The following is a 17049-nucleotide window of genomic DNA, read 5'->3' on the forward strand; positions in this document are numbered from 1 at the left end:
TATTATTTTTTTCTTTTAAATATACAATAAAATCATTCAGCAACGCTACGTTTTCTTACTTTGAGGACAATTCATGAAATACAATTCATGACAAATGCTTCACCCAACAATATGCTATATTGCAAATAGCATGATTTTTGCATTTCAACAACAATTTATGTTCCATTCCAGTGCATAAGCTTTTTCTGCATTTTAAGCCAAATAACCTTTGCACATAGTCTGCAGACAAGGTTCTCATGGTTTGCTTTGCAACGTGGAAATAAGAGGACACAAGGCCTGTTTTGATATTAACTAAACAATAAAAAAAGTAATAGCTATACATTTTCTTTACAGCTATACTGTTTTCTTTACTAACTTAATAAAAAATATTTAAAGATTTTTTAAAAATATTTTTAAATAATGTATTCTGTCTTTTCTGGACCAGTTACCCAATATTTTGCCTTGGGTTCTACCCGTGTCTACATGGGTTTCCTCCAGGAGCTCCTGTTTTCTCCCACAGTCCAAAGACATGCAAGAGAGGTGAATTAGAGACACAAAATTGTCCATGACTGTGTTTGACAATACACTTTTGAACAGATAAGTTTTGTGTAACAAGTAACTACCATTTCTGTCATGAATGTAACCAAAGTGTGTAAAACATGACGTTAAAAATCCTAATAAATAAATAAATAAATAAGTAGTGCCTTGTATGTATGTGCTTTGGCATACCTGATTCATTACAAAAATTATTTCATTATTTAGTCCTAACAAAGTACCACATAGGGCACTGCACACTTACCCTGTGTAAACCATGCTTACTGAGAGAATTAGAGTAGCCAATCCTCCCACGGCTTTTGGTAAATTTGGGGACAAAAGGGGCCTTGGTCAGGGAGGTAAGAAAGATCCCAAAATTGTCTCTAAGAGAACTGCAACAGTAATAAATAAATGAGATAAACATCTCTGTAGCACCTCATAAATCAGGCCTTTTATGGCAGGACAGAAGCCGATGTCGAGGAAAAATATTCTGTAGTCTGATACGATAAAAATTAAACTCTTTGTCTAGTGAAAATCAGACACTGCAGATCACTAGACAAATGCAGCCAACTTCCTTAAACCCCCTCCAGAAAGCACACAAGCTCACACTGAGAAAACACTTCACTGTTAAACAGTCAAAACAACTTCGGAGTGGCTTCTGTGTAAGTCTCTGTCTGTCTTTGAGTGGCTCAGCCAAAGGCCAACTTAAAACACCAGTGAGCATCTTTGAAGAGATTTTAGAATAGGAGTTTAAAACTCAACATACAGTCCAATGGAGTTTGAGCGGATCTGCCATGATGAAGAGATAAACTGCATAAATCCAGGAATGCAAAGCTTGTAGAGATGTTTTCAAGTAGACTTGCAGATGTAATTGCTAACAAAGGGGCTTTTTAAAGTATAGAAACCAGGGTGTGATTATTTTGTAAATAAGATTTTTAATCCTGAAAAACATTTGTTTTACTTCTATTTATGGATGATTTAGTGTAGACTGATGGGGTAAAAAATTAATCCACAATTAAGTGTGCAAAAGGTCAAATGATATGAATACCTTTTAGCTCACTGTATAACTAATAATATATATTTTTAAAGTATTTAGCATTTTACCACATTTACTTATTTATAATTTATCCAAAGCAAATTGACTTTTATAAGTTTACAGCTGAAGATTGAGGCCTTTGGTCTGTAGGCATGACTGTCTTTCTGACATGACTGGATTCTGACATGACTGGATTTGACCTCACACCCTTCTTTTGACTCACTTAAAACTGTAACCAGACAGGAATTACTGCTCTATACAAGAACTTTATCCAAGTGTGGCATCATTCACTGTAAGTCTACTGTAATATCACAGTACAATCCACTGGCTTAAACAATCATATGACCAAACAGTCATAAAGTCATTTATTTACATCATCCAGACAGTTCAACTACACCTATAAAGTGAGGTTGGATCTTAGTTGGAAGGTTCTTGTGACCTTTGCTCTACAATCAACAGTGCATGTGGCCACCTGTAAAAACCAGACCTGTTCTACTGTTCAGTCCAAGGTACAGATTCACCCAGTGTTGCATGCTGGCATGATTCATGTCAGTGTTTGAGTCCAAAATAAGATAAGGCATTTGCAGAATCCATCATGGTAAAAAAGGTTTTAACATATTTAGTAATCAAATGTCTTACAATAAAAAGCATTTTAAGAGAATATAGGTATAATCTCAATCTCACTTTCTCATTTTGAGTCAGTCTATCACATTCTATTGATTATTAGTAAGCTACCATACTGGGAATGCAATTGAGGTCTAAAACATAAAACTGAAATTAGACTCTAAACATTTAGAATGCTACTGTCTTTGGATTTAAATCACTTCTGTAAATGATTGCTGTATATTTTTGTCTGAGATTAAGTGATAAAAATTACTTTTATGAAGTAAAGTTCTTTAATTGTACATACAAATAATAATTATACATACAAATGTAGTCATTTATATTAGATAAAGTAAAAACGTTCTCTAATGGCAATTAACCTTGTGGCAAAGCCTTCCAATGTCTTGTTGTAACTTTTCTGTGCTTATATGAATAGAGCTAATTTGACTGCAAATCAAAGTAAATGGAACAGTGGTCTCTTTGCCAAGGCCAGAAGACAACATTAAACTGTCACATTGTGCTGGGTGTAAATTTCTCTCGATGCTAGGTGCAATTCAGAAATCAACAAAAAAAAAACAGGTCTGCTGTGAATTAGCTGCAGAAACATGGGTGACACTTCACTATCACGGTAAAGCAAATTGAGACGATTTGGTAGATGGAGTCAATGCTGCCATGTAACTAATTAGCTTCAGCTTTAAAACTGAGGGCAAAAAAAGAAAAAGAAATTGCTTCTTACTTGCAGTGAAGCCTCTAAGCCAGGGGTTTGCATGCTATGGCATGGGTAAAAAATAATGGTTATTCAAACCCAGGGTTATTCAAACCCACCTTATTATTCGAATCTTTCCTTATAGCGAGCAGTTACGTTAGGATGGAGTAATTTACACTAGTTATGTAAGCTAATCAAGTTGTCAGGAGTCAGCTTCAAGTTCGAACTTATGTAATATGGCGGCTAAATGCGCTAAAATAGACGTTCATTTATTTCAAGCGTGGGCAGATTTGTGTGGATTTATTCAACAAATAGAACAGACTATAACAGAAATGAAGATTTTCTGTGGCCAATGCCATAGTATAATTTTCTGTATTATATTTGTAGATTGTGTAATGGCTTAACAGTAAAACATGAATGAAGTACTACCAAACAGAACATGTCCACCGGCCTTATTTTGCCTAACCACATCCTCTTTGCTGCGTGCTGCAAAAGTATTGTTTTTTTTTTTCTCCGATTTTCCCCCCCAATTTTCTCCCCTAATCTATTCGTATCCAATAACCCGGAATGCGTTACACTTCACCTCTACTGATACAACCCTCCACTGCTGACTGAGGCGCTTCGCAACACACGCCCCCTCCGAAACGTGTGCAGTACCGACTGCATCTTTTCACCTGCACCAGGGGAGTTCATATGCGCACCCCGATCAGCATTATTCCCCAACTCTGCGCAGGCACCATCAATCAGCCAGCAGATGTCGTAATTGCATCAGCTATGAGGAACCCTGGTCCGACTCATCCCACCCTGTGAACAACTGCCAATCGTTGTTCATGTAGCCGCCCAGGCCAGCCGGATGGCAGAGATGAGATTCGATACGATGTGCCACCTGAGCGGCTTCCTTAATTTTTTTAAAATGTTTCAAATTGTTTTTTAAATTTTGTAAAAGTCATTATGGGTAATTATGTGTAAATTGATGGGTAACCATGGTGATTATATATATATATATATATATATATATATATATATATATTACACAAAGACAATACACAATACAATACAGTACATACATTCAATGATTACCCTTGATGACTTGTTAGCACTCGATGTAGATGTAAAGTGAGAAAGTATTCTTCCTCAAGTCTTTTATTAGGGTACACTTTCTGATTTACGTTTAATTTTGGTCATTTGTAGGCTGTGAAACAGACATGTCGTCATCCTTGTGCTAGTCCAACTGCTAATCAGCTATTATTGTGCTAGACAGCTGAAATAATTACAGCTGTATATACAGTATGAGGACAGTCTCCTGGACTTTGACAACATTATTGGGAAAGTGTGTTTGCGCAATAAAGTGCACAAGCTGTTTCATATGTCTTGTCTGTTATATGACCATAATTGGAATTAATTATCCCTAAGAGGTAGCTGCCCTTACTATACTTACTATAGATCCTACTGTACTCTGTATTTGTAGCTTTCACCAAACACAAATCCATTAAGATATAAGACATATTTTGTGTAATATGCTTTGTGTGACAATAAACAATCTGAAGCCATTTATATTTACTGTCATAAGAATGCAATAAAATGGCAATTAGACAGTGGGACATTATTTTTTGTATCACTGTAACTGGCAATGCTGTGAGGCAGCTGGTAAAGTTAAAGCTGCACAGCAATATGGGTCTTGGGGACCAGTTTTTTAAGGTACTTTGGCTTCCCCCACCTTTCAAAACATGCAGAAGATAGACTCACAACTGTATATAAGGTGCAAATTAGTAACTAAATGTTTAATTGTATGTGATTGTATGTGATGTTTCTGGGTTGCGTCCTAGACCCAGTGTTTTCATAAACAGTATGAAGGGGTCAGTAAAAATAAATAAATGTATTAACTTAAAGGGGGCATGGTGGGTAGCACTGTCGCCTCACAGCAAGAAGGTCCTGGGTTCGATCCCCAGGCGGGGCGGTCTGGGTCCTTTCTGTGTGGAGTTTGCATGTTCTTCCCGTGTCTGTGTGGGTTTCCTCCGGGAGCTCCGATTTCCTCTCACAGTCCAAAGACATGCAATCAGGTTAATTGGAGACACTGAATTGCCCTATAGGTGAATGGGTGTGTGCATGTGTGTGTCTGCCCTGCAATGGACTGGAGCCCCGTCCAGGGTGTTACTGTGTGCCTTGCGCCCACTGAAAAGCTGGGATAGGCTCCAAGACCCCCCTGCGACCCTAATTGGATTTCTTAAGCAGTTAAGAAAGTGAGTGAGTATTAACTTAAATCTTAGGAAAATTTAGAGACTGATTTGTGAGTCAACTGTTCTGGAATTGACTGCACTTGCACTGTATCACTGCTAGGCGGCGACTCTAGGATTTGTGGAAAATCAGGTTAGTGCATAGATAGTTTATTAAACCTTTAGTTTTGTGGTATTATTATTAATAGAAATCCTTTGATAAAGTAAAAAAGCTTATATCCAGAACTATAAAGAACTGTTGGCATGACTAGTAAAAGTTGTAGTTTTCTTCTGTTATCATACTCCTTATTCAGTTGTGTATTTATTTTACAAATAATTGATCGCATGGCACGTGTGCACGTGAACATTCCAACCATGTCAATGTAAACCCTACTGACAGCACATTATAAGGGTGATTCTTCAATTGGGGGAACTTTTACGTCCCTAGGTTTTAAATTTGTGTTAAAAATACTTTAATACAAATATTTTAGGTATTAAAAAGATCATTCATTGCATTACTAAAAAAATACATACCAAAATAATTATGATTTCTATTTTTTATGATGATTTAAACATCAATATTTTGCTACTTTGGCCTTGTCCCCAACCCAGACTTTAAAACTTCTCTGCTCTAATAAAATGCTAAAAAGTGATCAATTCATTATAAAAATTACAATAAGAGTTTAATAATAACTTAAAAAGAAACAAAAATTTTTTTTTTTCATATTTGTACAACCTATGCATATTTTTGAGCAATATATTACTGTCCCCAGCATTATCATCATTACCGCAACAGTGTATGGTTTCTGTAGGGAATCATTTGAAGGTAACACTTGTTTATGTTGTAACCATGGAAACAAAGACTCGCAAGGAAGCACATGTCAGCCATGAGAGAAGATTGACATTTTAATGTCTGGGAATGTGAGTAATTTAATCATGTATTCCACCTGATCATAGAGTATATTTATTCAGCATTATTACCATTTACATCAATATGGCAGTACTTTACCAAAAAATAAGAAATTTACACATTATTTATATGTATTTAAAGTGCATCTTGTACTAGCTGTTGACTAGCTTTAGCAAATCCATGGCCTAGCTAGTTTTTTTCTTAAAAAAAGTAAAAATTGTCATTACCGCAACACGTCATTACCAACACATAATGACATTTTGCTATGCCACTTCGCAAATAAATATGAAATATTAAAATTCAATTGTAGCCATCATTAAGTCTTTGCTCTAAAGCATGTAAGCATTATCTTGACATAATTAAAACTAAATTATTACTAATTTTATTTTTCAAAACTTAAGATGGTAAAAAGAGCCCGCAATTGAAGAATCACCCATAAATAAACCAGCATGACCTCCATTCCCCGACCCCGAATCCAGTTAGACCAGGTCTATACTTTCCCATGGAGGTGAGTAGCCTAGATTGCATCATGTTTACAACACTAGTTTCAGCATGCGTTCCTCAAGTTCACTGTTTGATTTGGATGTGCAGCACGATGGAGGTTATTGGGATAAAGATCAGCAGCTCTGGACCTAGCTCTTTCTCTCTCTCTTACTGTCAGTGATGCGCTGACCAAGGGCAAGTGTTCGGTCTCTTTGTGCGGCACCATCGCACGAACTGTATCTGCTCTGTGTTTACTTTCTTGTGGTAATGGTTGGTTATATTGAATTTACTGCTACTTTATTTAGATGTGCATATTTGCACAAGTGATAGCAGTGGCGTGATTGTGAACCCTACGTACCATGCGTGTACAACTGTCTGCGCGTCTGCATGTGTCTGTGTGTGTGTGTGTGTGTGTGTATGTGTGTGACCACCACTTCTGACGCATGCATTGGTACGCCCATTAAACGTGTCATAACTTTTGGTGGATTACTCCAGTTTGCCCGGCCTCTGCCTCTGTCCCAAATCGGCCTCAGTCCGTGCGCATCAGTCGCTCTGAGACAGCGGAACATCAGCAAATCCGCTTCTTGCGCCAACTTTTAATGCACTTTTTTTATGAATCTGAAACAAGAAGTAAAGAAGACGGTGACATGCATTTAATATCAAGCTTAAACTCCTATCTATATCCAGCCATGTGGCTGTACCTGGTTGAGGTTCGTTTGGCACCCGCGCTCCTCTCCGCGCTCCTGCTGCTGTGCGCTCTGGTTCCTGAAGGCTTGGCAGCGGTAACTGATACTGGCAGTGGCTGCACAACCTGCGGAGGTCTGAAGATGGACAGCGTGATGGAAGAGAAGATTCTTATTGAGCTGGCCAAAAAGCAGATCCTGAGCAAGCTTCACCTGCGGGAGAGACCCAACATCACGCAGACTTTACCCCGCGCTGCACTTGCCACTGCTTTGCGCAAACTGCATGCGGGTCGAGTCAAAACTGACGGGACACTGGAGCTGGACAGCAACCTGGGACACTCGCCTGTAAAAGACCAGGCCTACGAGATAGTCAACTTTGCAGAAATGGGTAAGAGAACAAAAACTGGGATATATGGGTACATTTGGATTTAATGGTACTAAAGATAATTAAGACTAAATACTTTAATACGTAATAATATGCTTATACAGACTAAGATGAACTGACAACCTTTTAATTAAAGTGTGTGTGAGTGTGTAGGAGAGAGAGAGAATTATATATATATATATATATACTGGTCACTAGCACTTATTATTAGGTACACTTAACTACACCTACCATACAGATAAACACTGTGGATATACAATTACTAACCATAGGCCATTAGTTGCTCTGTACCCAATGGACAGATTTTATTTGGATGGTGGATCATTCTAAAAAATGCAATGACACTAACATGGTAAAAACAAAGACATGTGCATCGTTCTGGTATGTGTGTATTAAGTGAAGCAGTGTTGTTGGGATTTCTAAACACCTCAATATCAATGATGGGAGGAGAATATTGCTCCAGCCCAAAAATATAAAGCCAACAGTATCCTGTAATCAGAAAGCATCATCTGATGAAGGACTAGAGAAGATTTGCACACATTGCACATTTAACAGCTATAGTATCTAGTTTATGTACACCTACAACCAGTGCTAACAGGGTATGTGTTCCTAATAAATGTATTTAGAAAAAAATTTATTTAGAAAACAATCCCAACAACACTGCTGCACTTGATACACTGGTATACCAGAACAACCAAAATAACCAATGCACGGTGAGTGTACATACACAGGCTTAGATTTTTAATTTTACAGTGCATAAAGTTGTATAATATTATTTAGCTTTGTGGCACAACCTCCTAATTCCACGTGATTGTGTATACGGAACAGTGGTATCTTGCCAAGGTTGGGATGAAAATAGACTTTCCCTGTGCTAAAAGAAAGTGTGGCCTAATTGTCAGACATAATCCAAGAACCACCAAAAACCGGCTGAAACATGATTGGCTTTACATTACAATGAGTTTAGAGAACGCTTTGCAAAGGATGCCCAGTTTGTACTTTTTAATGGGTAATGTTAAAAACTTTACCAGCTCTAGTCAGTAATTAGGATGCCATAACATAAAATGATGAGCCCAAAATTAAAAATGTATTTGTTTTTGGCAAAAGGCATTGCATTATAGTTTTGGACACTTGACTGCAATCCATAGAAAAATTTATTAAAGATTCAGTTGTTTTAACTTTTTTATAATTTTATAATTCGACAGAGCATATGGACATTTTTAGGCATGCAGGTATTGCCTGATTAATAAGAGGTGTACACACTTTTTTATGTTTGTTTATCCTTTAATATTTGCCATGTTGATGAATGAGAAGGATATGTGGCCTCTGTGTCATCAAATTTTTATATTCCAGTAAAACTAGAAGATTTAAATAACCATTTAAGAGTTCCTAAACACTCAGGTGAACTTATGGTAAATAAATAGAAACATGCGTCAGTTACACTATATGGTATTTGGACACCTGACTATGAGCTTGTTAGACATCCCTTTTTAAAAACAAAAGCTAATATATTACAGTGACGTCTATGTGATCTTTTCAGCTATCACAACAGCCACTCTTCTGAAAAGGCTTCTCACAAGACTTTAACGTTTGTCTGTGAGAATTTGTGCCTATTCTGTCAAAAGAGCATTTTCATGGCAGCTCAATTGATGTTCCGGTGGGGATGAAAACAGGGCTCTGTGCAGGCCACTGGAGTTTCTTTAAACCAAGCTTTTTCATGTCTTTATAGACCTTGCTTTGTCCACAGGGGCACAATCATGCTGGGACAGGAATGGACCTTTCCTAAACTGTTGCTGCAAAGTTGGACAAAGGCTGTAGAAGCATGTGCACCTGCTATGTTGTTAGGCCAGCAGAGGGCATTAAGACGCAATGGACTGTCAAAAGCATTTTCTTTAATCATAGGCCCTGGGTCTTGTCAGCATTAATTTGCTGCTGATGAATATGAATGAATATGCTCCCATTCTTTGATCTTTTTTCTAAGGATCTCTCATATGGTCCCCACAGATGGATCCACACTGGTCATGGGCTGCGTCAGTGGTGGAGTGGCTTCTCCCGCTGGACCCAGTAGCTAGTGTTCTGATAACTCTGATTTTCTTTTTTATCTAATTTTCCTAATTCCCTCTAAGTAGGGCCAATGCCCCTGTGGTCTAAGAGCATTATCACAGGAGTTTTCTGACATTCACTGGGGATAGCATAGGCTTATCTCCTATGGGTAAATGTTCTTTTTCCAGTTCTGAGTGAGTGTGTGGAGTGTAATATCCCCCTACTCAACTAACGCGCTTCTTTATCTGTTCTTTTATACATTTCAGATTCTTTTATACATTTGATTGTATATTTACGCAGTAAGAAAGAACATTATTACACCTTAAGCTTTTAAAGATGTACGATTCACTGCCTCAAAATCTGTTTCATTGAGGATACCACCCCAAAAAATAGTAAAAACAGTACGTTTTAGTACTTTATATAAGAGTGGAGTTTTTGAGGTCTAACTTTTCCATTGGTGCCACCATCCTTGACTTAGACATTTTATATACCTGATCAGCCATAACACTAAATCCACCTCCTTGTTTCTACACTCACTGTACATTTTATCAGCTCCACTTACCATATAGAAGCACTTTGAAGTTCTACAATTACTGACTGTAGTCCATCTGTTTCTCTACATAAATTTTTTGCCTGCTTTCACCCTGTTCTTCAATGGTCAGGACCCCCACAGGACCACCACAGAGTGGGTATTAACAGTGCAGTAACACTGACATGGTGGTGGTGTGTTAGTGTGTGTTGTGCTGGTATGAGTGGATGAGAGACAACAGCGATGCTGGAGTTTTTGAATACCGTGTCCCCTCACTGTCCACTCTATTAGACACTCCTACCTAGTTGGTCCACCTTGTAGATGTGAAGTCAGAGACGATCGCTCATCTATTGCTGCTGTTTGAATTGGTCATCTCTGAGATCTTCATCAGTGGTCACAGGACGCTGCCCATGGGGCGCTATTGGCTGGATGTTTTTGGTTGGTGGACTATTCTCAATCCAGCAGTGACAGTGAGGTGTTTAAAAACTCCATTAGCATTGCTGTGTCTGATCCACTCATACCAGCACAACACACACTAACACACCACCACCATGTCAGTGTCACTGCAGTGCTGAGAATGATCCACCACCCAAATAATACCTACTCTGTAGTGGTCCTGGGACAGTCCTGACCATTGAAGAACAGCATGAAAGGGGGCTAACAAAGCATGATTAGAAACAGATGGACTACAGTCAGTAATTGTGAGTGCTCCTGTATGGTAAGTGGAGCTGATAAAATGGACAGTGAGTGTAGAAACAAGGAGGTGGTTGTAATGTTATGGCTGATCGATGTATGCTATGCAGTTAAGCCAATACAAATTTTGAGCTCATAAACAAATTAATACAATAGTGTTTTGTCTTTGACCTGAATCATTGTTATCGTTATTAGGCATGTGAAGTCGGCAAAATCAGTGAGTTAATCAGAGTTACAATTTTTGCCAATGAGAAGCAAAGCAATGTGGCAAAAACCAACAGAAATTGCGCTCAGCAACACATTGTATCAGGCAGTGTGAATTAATATTCTCTTACGGTTCCTTTAAGCTATCAGTCATGAATCTATCAACAAAGATTCTGCAGAAAGAGCATGCACTAGCTGAATGGAACACACATCAAATCTAAGGTTCTAACAACACCGTTTTCAGCTAAACTGTTCAATCTGGACATGACTAGGAGTTGGTACAAAGTTAGGCCATATTTTGTCAGGAGTTGGGATAAAATGGTAAGTGAATTATATTTATGCCGGGTTGTGCCATGGCTGAAATTTGGCATCTCTTGTAAAGCTTAGCAATCAGTAGTACAATTGAGTCAGAAACACCCAATACTGACCAGCAAACAGAGATACCGGTGACCTAGACTAAAAGAAAATACTGATAAATGTTGATCATTGTGTGCTATTCACACATCCCCTCCATCCTACCTTGATTCCTAAAAATGTGTACTTTTGTTCTTTCTAGATGACGTGGACTCCACCTTGTCCTTTCAGTTTCTGCAGGAGCAGGGTCAAAGCATCCAGGTGCTGCAGTCCTCCCTTTGGCTGTATGTGCAGCCAATCAACAGCCCTCTCCCAGCAGGCCGTGTTTCTGCCCAGCTCTTCCTGTCAGGCACAGGCAGCAGCAACCGCACCCTACTGCTCCAGCGCAGCATTGATGTAGCACGAGGTGGCTGGCAGACATTCCCCATCACCAGCACGTTGCAGGCCTTCATGGACGGTGGGCAGCAGCATCTTCGCCTGGAAGCCTACTGTGAGAAAGAAGGCCAAAACCTGTGCAGCCATAGTGGTGCTGACTCCTCCCAGCAGCCCTACCTTGTGGCTCAGGTGCGTCTCCGAGAAGATGACCCCAAGCATACCCTAAGCAAGCGCTCACTGCGCTGTGGCGATGACGTAACTGTCTGCTGCAAAAAGGATTTCTACATTAAATTCCAGGACATCGAATGGCAGGACTGGATCATCGCACCTGAGGGCTACCACATGAACTACTGCATGGGACAGTGCCTGCAGCATCTCGCAGGCTCGCCGGGCATCGCCTCTTCTTTTCATGCCACAGTTTTCAGTCAGCTTAGGGCTAACGGCATTCACACAGCTGTCCCATCTTGTTGTGTGCCTATCCAAAGGAGGCCACTTTCCATGGTCTATTTCAACTCCCAGCACAGCATTGTAAAGACTGACGTCCCTGACATGATCGTGGAGTCCTGTGGATGCACGTAAACAGCAACGTGACGTTAGAATAAAGTTCACGTTACAGACAAATGCTTTTACTATGTAGGTTTCTAAGACACTGCTCTAATTTACAATACAGATTTATACACCCAGATACATTTTACATGAAGTTCTTCAGTTTATTGCAAATCATATAACCGCTATCAGTATAAGCACTACTAAAGCTAACACAATAATGTTCTGTTAGTTATCTGATTAAAAGGAACAGATTAAAGTGCTGAATTGAAAAAAAGAACAGCCAACACCACTGTTGCAATTATATGAGGCTCTTAGTCTTTTCACTGTACTGTTTGATTAGTTTTCGGCTCAGACCAATGCCCTGACCTCTGCCTGGTTTCCCAATGAGATTGGTAAATATTTAGTTATTGCTACATGTACAAATAAAGGTAGAAAAGATGGTAAATGGACATGTCTAACACGTCTGCCTGCCTGCCTGCTGCTGGATTTTAAAGTTCAGAGGCAGAAATACAGCAGATTACATCTGCATCTACAAGCAGATTACGAGTTTGCATCTACAAGCAAAGCCAAGCACAATGCATGTTTTATTAAAGTTCTCAAAGCTTTTTGTGTACTGTTGTAGTTATGTTGAGTGTGAATGTGTGTGTGTGTGTGTGTGTGTGTGTGTGTGTGTGTGGCTGTATATATGAGAGTCTTTTAGTTCAAGAATTTTAAGTTAAGTATTTGCCTTGGACTAGTTACTACTGTTTCTATGTTTTATTTTCGTGTCGGCACATTTTTAATTTATGCAAAACCTTCAATACAATCCAAAATGGAAAAGAGAACATAAAAAAAACTGGCAGCAAGTTTGGTTTTTCGATTGGTTTTCAAAGCACTTCCTCTGCTAAAACATATTGGCATGGAAAATGATTGTGCAAATTTTAAGGTAATGACATCAAAGTTTGCTTGATTTTCCATGTTTACAGTTCTGTGATTACACCATCAGGGTCACAAGAACAAAGTCTTTCTAATAACAGCATTTTCAAACATTCATGCAATCATTCATTTTACTAAACATGTTCTCCTGTTCGGGTAAGCATTTTATAATGCTTCTGGTTTTATAACTACATGCCTGGGCTGCATAAGATTTCTATAAAGAGATTTTTTGCTGGCAGTTATATAATTGTAATTTTTTTTTAATTAAGTCTGACTTGTGTTGTTGAGTGTTGTTTTGTCTTTCTATGACTGAGTGATGTTAATAAAATATGCAGTAACTTATGTTCAAATGCCCATACTGTAAGTTTTAATTTAATTTGTCTAATTTTGTAAAAAAAAAAAAGAAAAAAAGCTATTTTCTTAAACTGCTCTATTTTTAAATACTGTATGGAATACATTTTATTAAATGTTATTTTTTATTTAAAAAATAATAAATATTTTACCTGTTAAACAGTGTTTTATGTTTTTTTTTAATCCTCAATGCTTTGTGAATTAATTGCCAAAATATCATTTAACAATGTGGTGCATCAGATAAATCATTAATATATTTTTGCATAATATAAAAAAAGCACAAAATTTCCAATATCAAAATATATTTCTACATTTTTAATAGCCAAATGCTTATTTGGTATCTACATTTGACCTGTTATTGATTTTGGGGACTTAAAATCAATAATGTCTGAAAGGCAAAGAGCGTGTTTGCTTGGGCAAACACATAAATTGGTTTTATATGGAGAGTCTTTATTTGTCAAGTAAACATCATTTTTTTCTATCACATCTTAAACCCATATTTAGGTAGTGTAAACCTAAATATATAGAAACAAAAACACCAGTTTGAAGTTTTAAATCAGAAATAAGCATCGTTATTAGGAGGTGTAGTGCCAGTATATTAAACATATATAAATTATACACACATTTTGTTGTATCCCTTAGCATTGACCCTAAGCTGTACATTTTATTTACCATAAACTTTCCGTTTTATTAGATCAAAAATGCAGATATAAATAGTGGCAGGTTATGTTTTGTAAAATGCATAAACGTTAACTTTGATTATTTGTGATTTGCTAATTTGCTTGGCAGAAATGGTAGTGTAAAGGTAGCTCAAAGGTTTTGGTATTTGGTAAGAGGGGGAAAGAGAACCAACTAAGCCAGGTCGACTGCTTGGACATTGGTTTATGTCAGCAGTTATTCAATAGTTCATTCTGAATTAATTTTTAATTTATTGATTCAGCTCTTTATTTCCTTTTTTTTTTTTTACTGATTTAAAAAATACTTGCTAATTATTCTGAATTGCAAACATGCAGTGTTCATCTACAACAGTAAGCATGAATTTGTTCCCTTTTGTCTTGAAAAAAAAAAAAAACATCAGAATGCATTAGAATAGTTTTTACATCTAGAATGAAGAATACTAGAATGAAAAATACTAGAATGAAAAATACTAGAATGAAGAATGGCTTTATTTTATTTACTTATTTCACTGCGTCAGAACGAACCTCTTAAGAAAGTTTGGGCGGAAATATCAATAATCCCACTCAGAAACAAGATCCTTTTCACTAAGGTTCCTTTAGGGAACGCAAAGTTCTATTCTTAAAATCTCTATTGCAGTTTAATTTACAGCAAAAATAACTCTAACAGGACATAAAGGAGAACGAGACTGAAATTGTTTGTTGCACAGTTAGGATGTTAACTATGCTCTAACAAAACACAATTGTATGTTTTGAGTCAATTCATATTTATCACAAAGGAACGTGACAGTATGACAGTAATTAAAGATCACTGTCTAACAATTACTGGTTATGGACAGTAAAAGATTTGGCTGTAGATTATAAACTCATGAAAATACATTAGGAGAGCAACTAAAAGACCTTCCATACAAATCTAAAAATAAGGTGGTCCATGTAGGTTCTAGACTTTTGTCAATTAATTATATAACTATCATTTACATCCTCACCAACACAGCCCTCCATATTATCTATGTATAGGTGTTTCAAACACAGACATTGCTAACAGGTGATTAAAATTAATTATATACTATATTATCAGCTTTGTATTTTTGGTAGCAGATCAAGCTATAGCCTTTTCTGTTTTTGCATGACAATGCATGACGGAAGGTATATAAAGACATGGCTTAACAAGTATGATGTGGAGGAACTTCAGTGGCCCACCCAGACCTCAACAGCACTAAACAGCAAATAAATGAATGAATTGGAAGATTAATAGTAAGACAGGCCTGTTATAAAGCATCAATGCCTGATCTAACCAATAATCTTTTGCCTATGTGAAAAGCCTTCCCAGAAAAGTGGAGGCTATTATAACCATATAGACAGATCAACTCCACATAAATGCTTATGACTGTGAAATAAAATGACAAGCATATTCATGGTCTGGTGTCCACATACTTTAGCCCATATAGTATACTTTGTAGATTTGAAAGAGAATGTCTGTCAGGTGTGGACATTTTTAAGAGGCCAAAGATTGGGATTTAAAATGTTCCCTTACTATTTGTTTCTGTCTATACAGTTTAAAACCAAAAGTGAGTGAAGGTTTCATAAAGTCCCATTTCTAGTGGACTTAATACGTGGACCTCCTAATATAAGCAATACTACTGTGTTTATTACTGTAATTATAAGTGTCCTCAATAGGTCTCAAATGTCAGAACACCCTTGTTTCACATGTTGTCAAACCTCAAAAAATATGCAGTAACAGACATTTTAACTTGTTGGTGTAGAGTTCTATGATGCCATTTAACTCTGTGGCATGGCCACTCACCATCTTGTCAGTCATTACCATTGACTATAGCAGGTACTTTTTCTGTAACCAAATAAATAGAGGTAGTTTAAGAAACAATGAGTTTTTATCAATATTGTCAAGGAACCACCAAAAAAATGCTGCCATAATTTAGAAGCTGATGGAACATGGTTGACACAGTCTACAGTCAAGACACTTTTATAATGCCATGGGCTTAGAGGCTGTATAGGAAAAGAAACCCTGCTTTAAAACTGACACAATAAAGCATGAATAAAATGTCAGAGTTTGAGCCTCAGTTGTGCTACTGACCTGGCTGGGTGCTCTTCAGAAACAGTTGTCCATGTATGAGGTTAACTTGGTCGTATGTGGTTTCTCCTCACTGTCTGCATAGGGCTGGTGCAAGCAGCACAGACATTGTAACAGGGAATTGGATATGACAGTGTCTGGGAAGAAATAGTATAAAATGATAAAAGAAAATGCAAAAAATATATAAAAGCAAGGACTTCCTATGAGACCCCTGCAAAAATGTCACATGTTTCTGTTAGGGGGTCTGCGGCGTCTGATGGACTTACCACCCGTCCTCAGCGTCGCAGATCTTACAGAACAAAGAGCAGCGTGGCTTCTAATAGAGAAGCCCGCTGATTAGTGCGAACGACCGGCACCTGCGCGCTCACTATATAAGTGGGCGTTGCCCGTTTACCGGCGTCGCACCGTTTGTTCAGTAACCTGGTTTTTGGCTGCCTTGCACCAGCCTTTTTCTTTGTTAGTCTAGGGTGGTTCCCCTGGCACCGTACGGTGGTAGGGTGGTTAGGTCGAAAGGCCGAGGTAACTAGACCTAGTGTTTTTAGACTGGTGCGATTGCGTGCAGCCCCTGCGCTGCTGTTCCTTTGCCAGCGTCTCCTCTGTTTCAGCCGGTTAGCTCCCGGCTAATGCTAGCGCCGCAAGCTTCGCGCAGCAGCGCTTTGAGCCCTTGCTACGCCCCGGCTGTCCTGTAGCGCCATTGGCTCCCGGCTAAGCGAGCCGCGCTCTCCCTGGAGCGATCCGGGTTCG

The 17049-nt window shown here is 38.1% G+C and overlaps 1 protein-coding gene across 2 annotated transcripts; it reads left to right on the top strand.

The window, feature by feature from the left end:
- The first annotated feature begins 6392 nt into the window (after positions 1–6392).
- Positions 6393–13702, top strand: LOC134316916 (inhibin beta B chain). 2 transcript variants are annotated; one of them, XM_062997462.1, is made up of 3 exons: positions 6393–6489; positions 7152–7535; positions 11555–13702. In XM_062997462.1, the coding sequence occupies exons 2-3, from the start codon at positions 7154–7156 to the stop codon at positions 12304–12306; spliced, it is 1134 nt and encodes a 377-aa protein (XP_062853532.1). In that variant the 5' UTR covers positions 6393–6489; positions 7152–7153; the 3' UTR covers positions 12307–13702. The 2 variants fall into 2 exon arrangements, with proteins under 2 accessions (XP_062853532.1, XP_062853531.1); XM_062997461.1 differs by lacking the exon at positions 6393–6489 and having other exon boundaries at positions 6969–7535.
- The last annotated feature ends 3347 nt before the right edge of the window (positions 13703–17049 follow it).

This window comes from Trichomycterus rosablanca, chromosome 6, assembly GCF_030014385.1.
Source record: "Trichomycterus rosablanca isolate fTriRos1 chromosome 6, fTriRos1.hap1, whole genome shotgun sequence".
NCBI classification, from domain to species: Eukaryota; Metazoa; Chordata; class Actinopteri; order Siluriformes; family Trichomycteridae; genus Trichomycterus; species Trichomycterus rosablanca.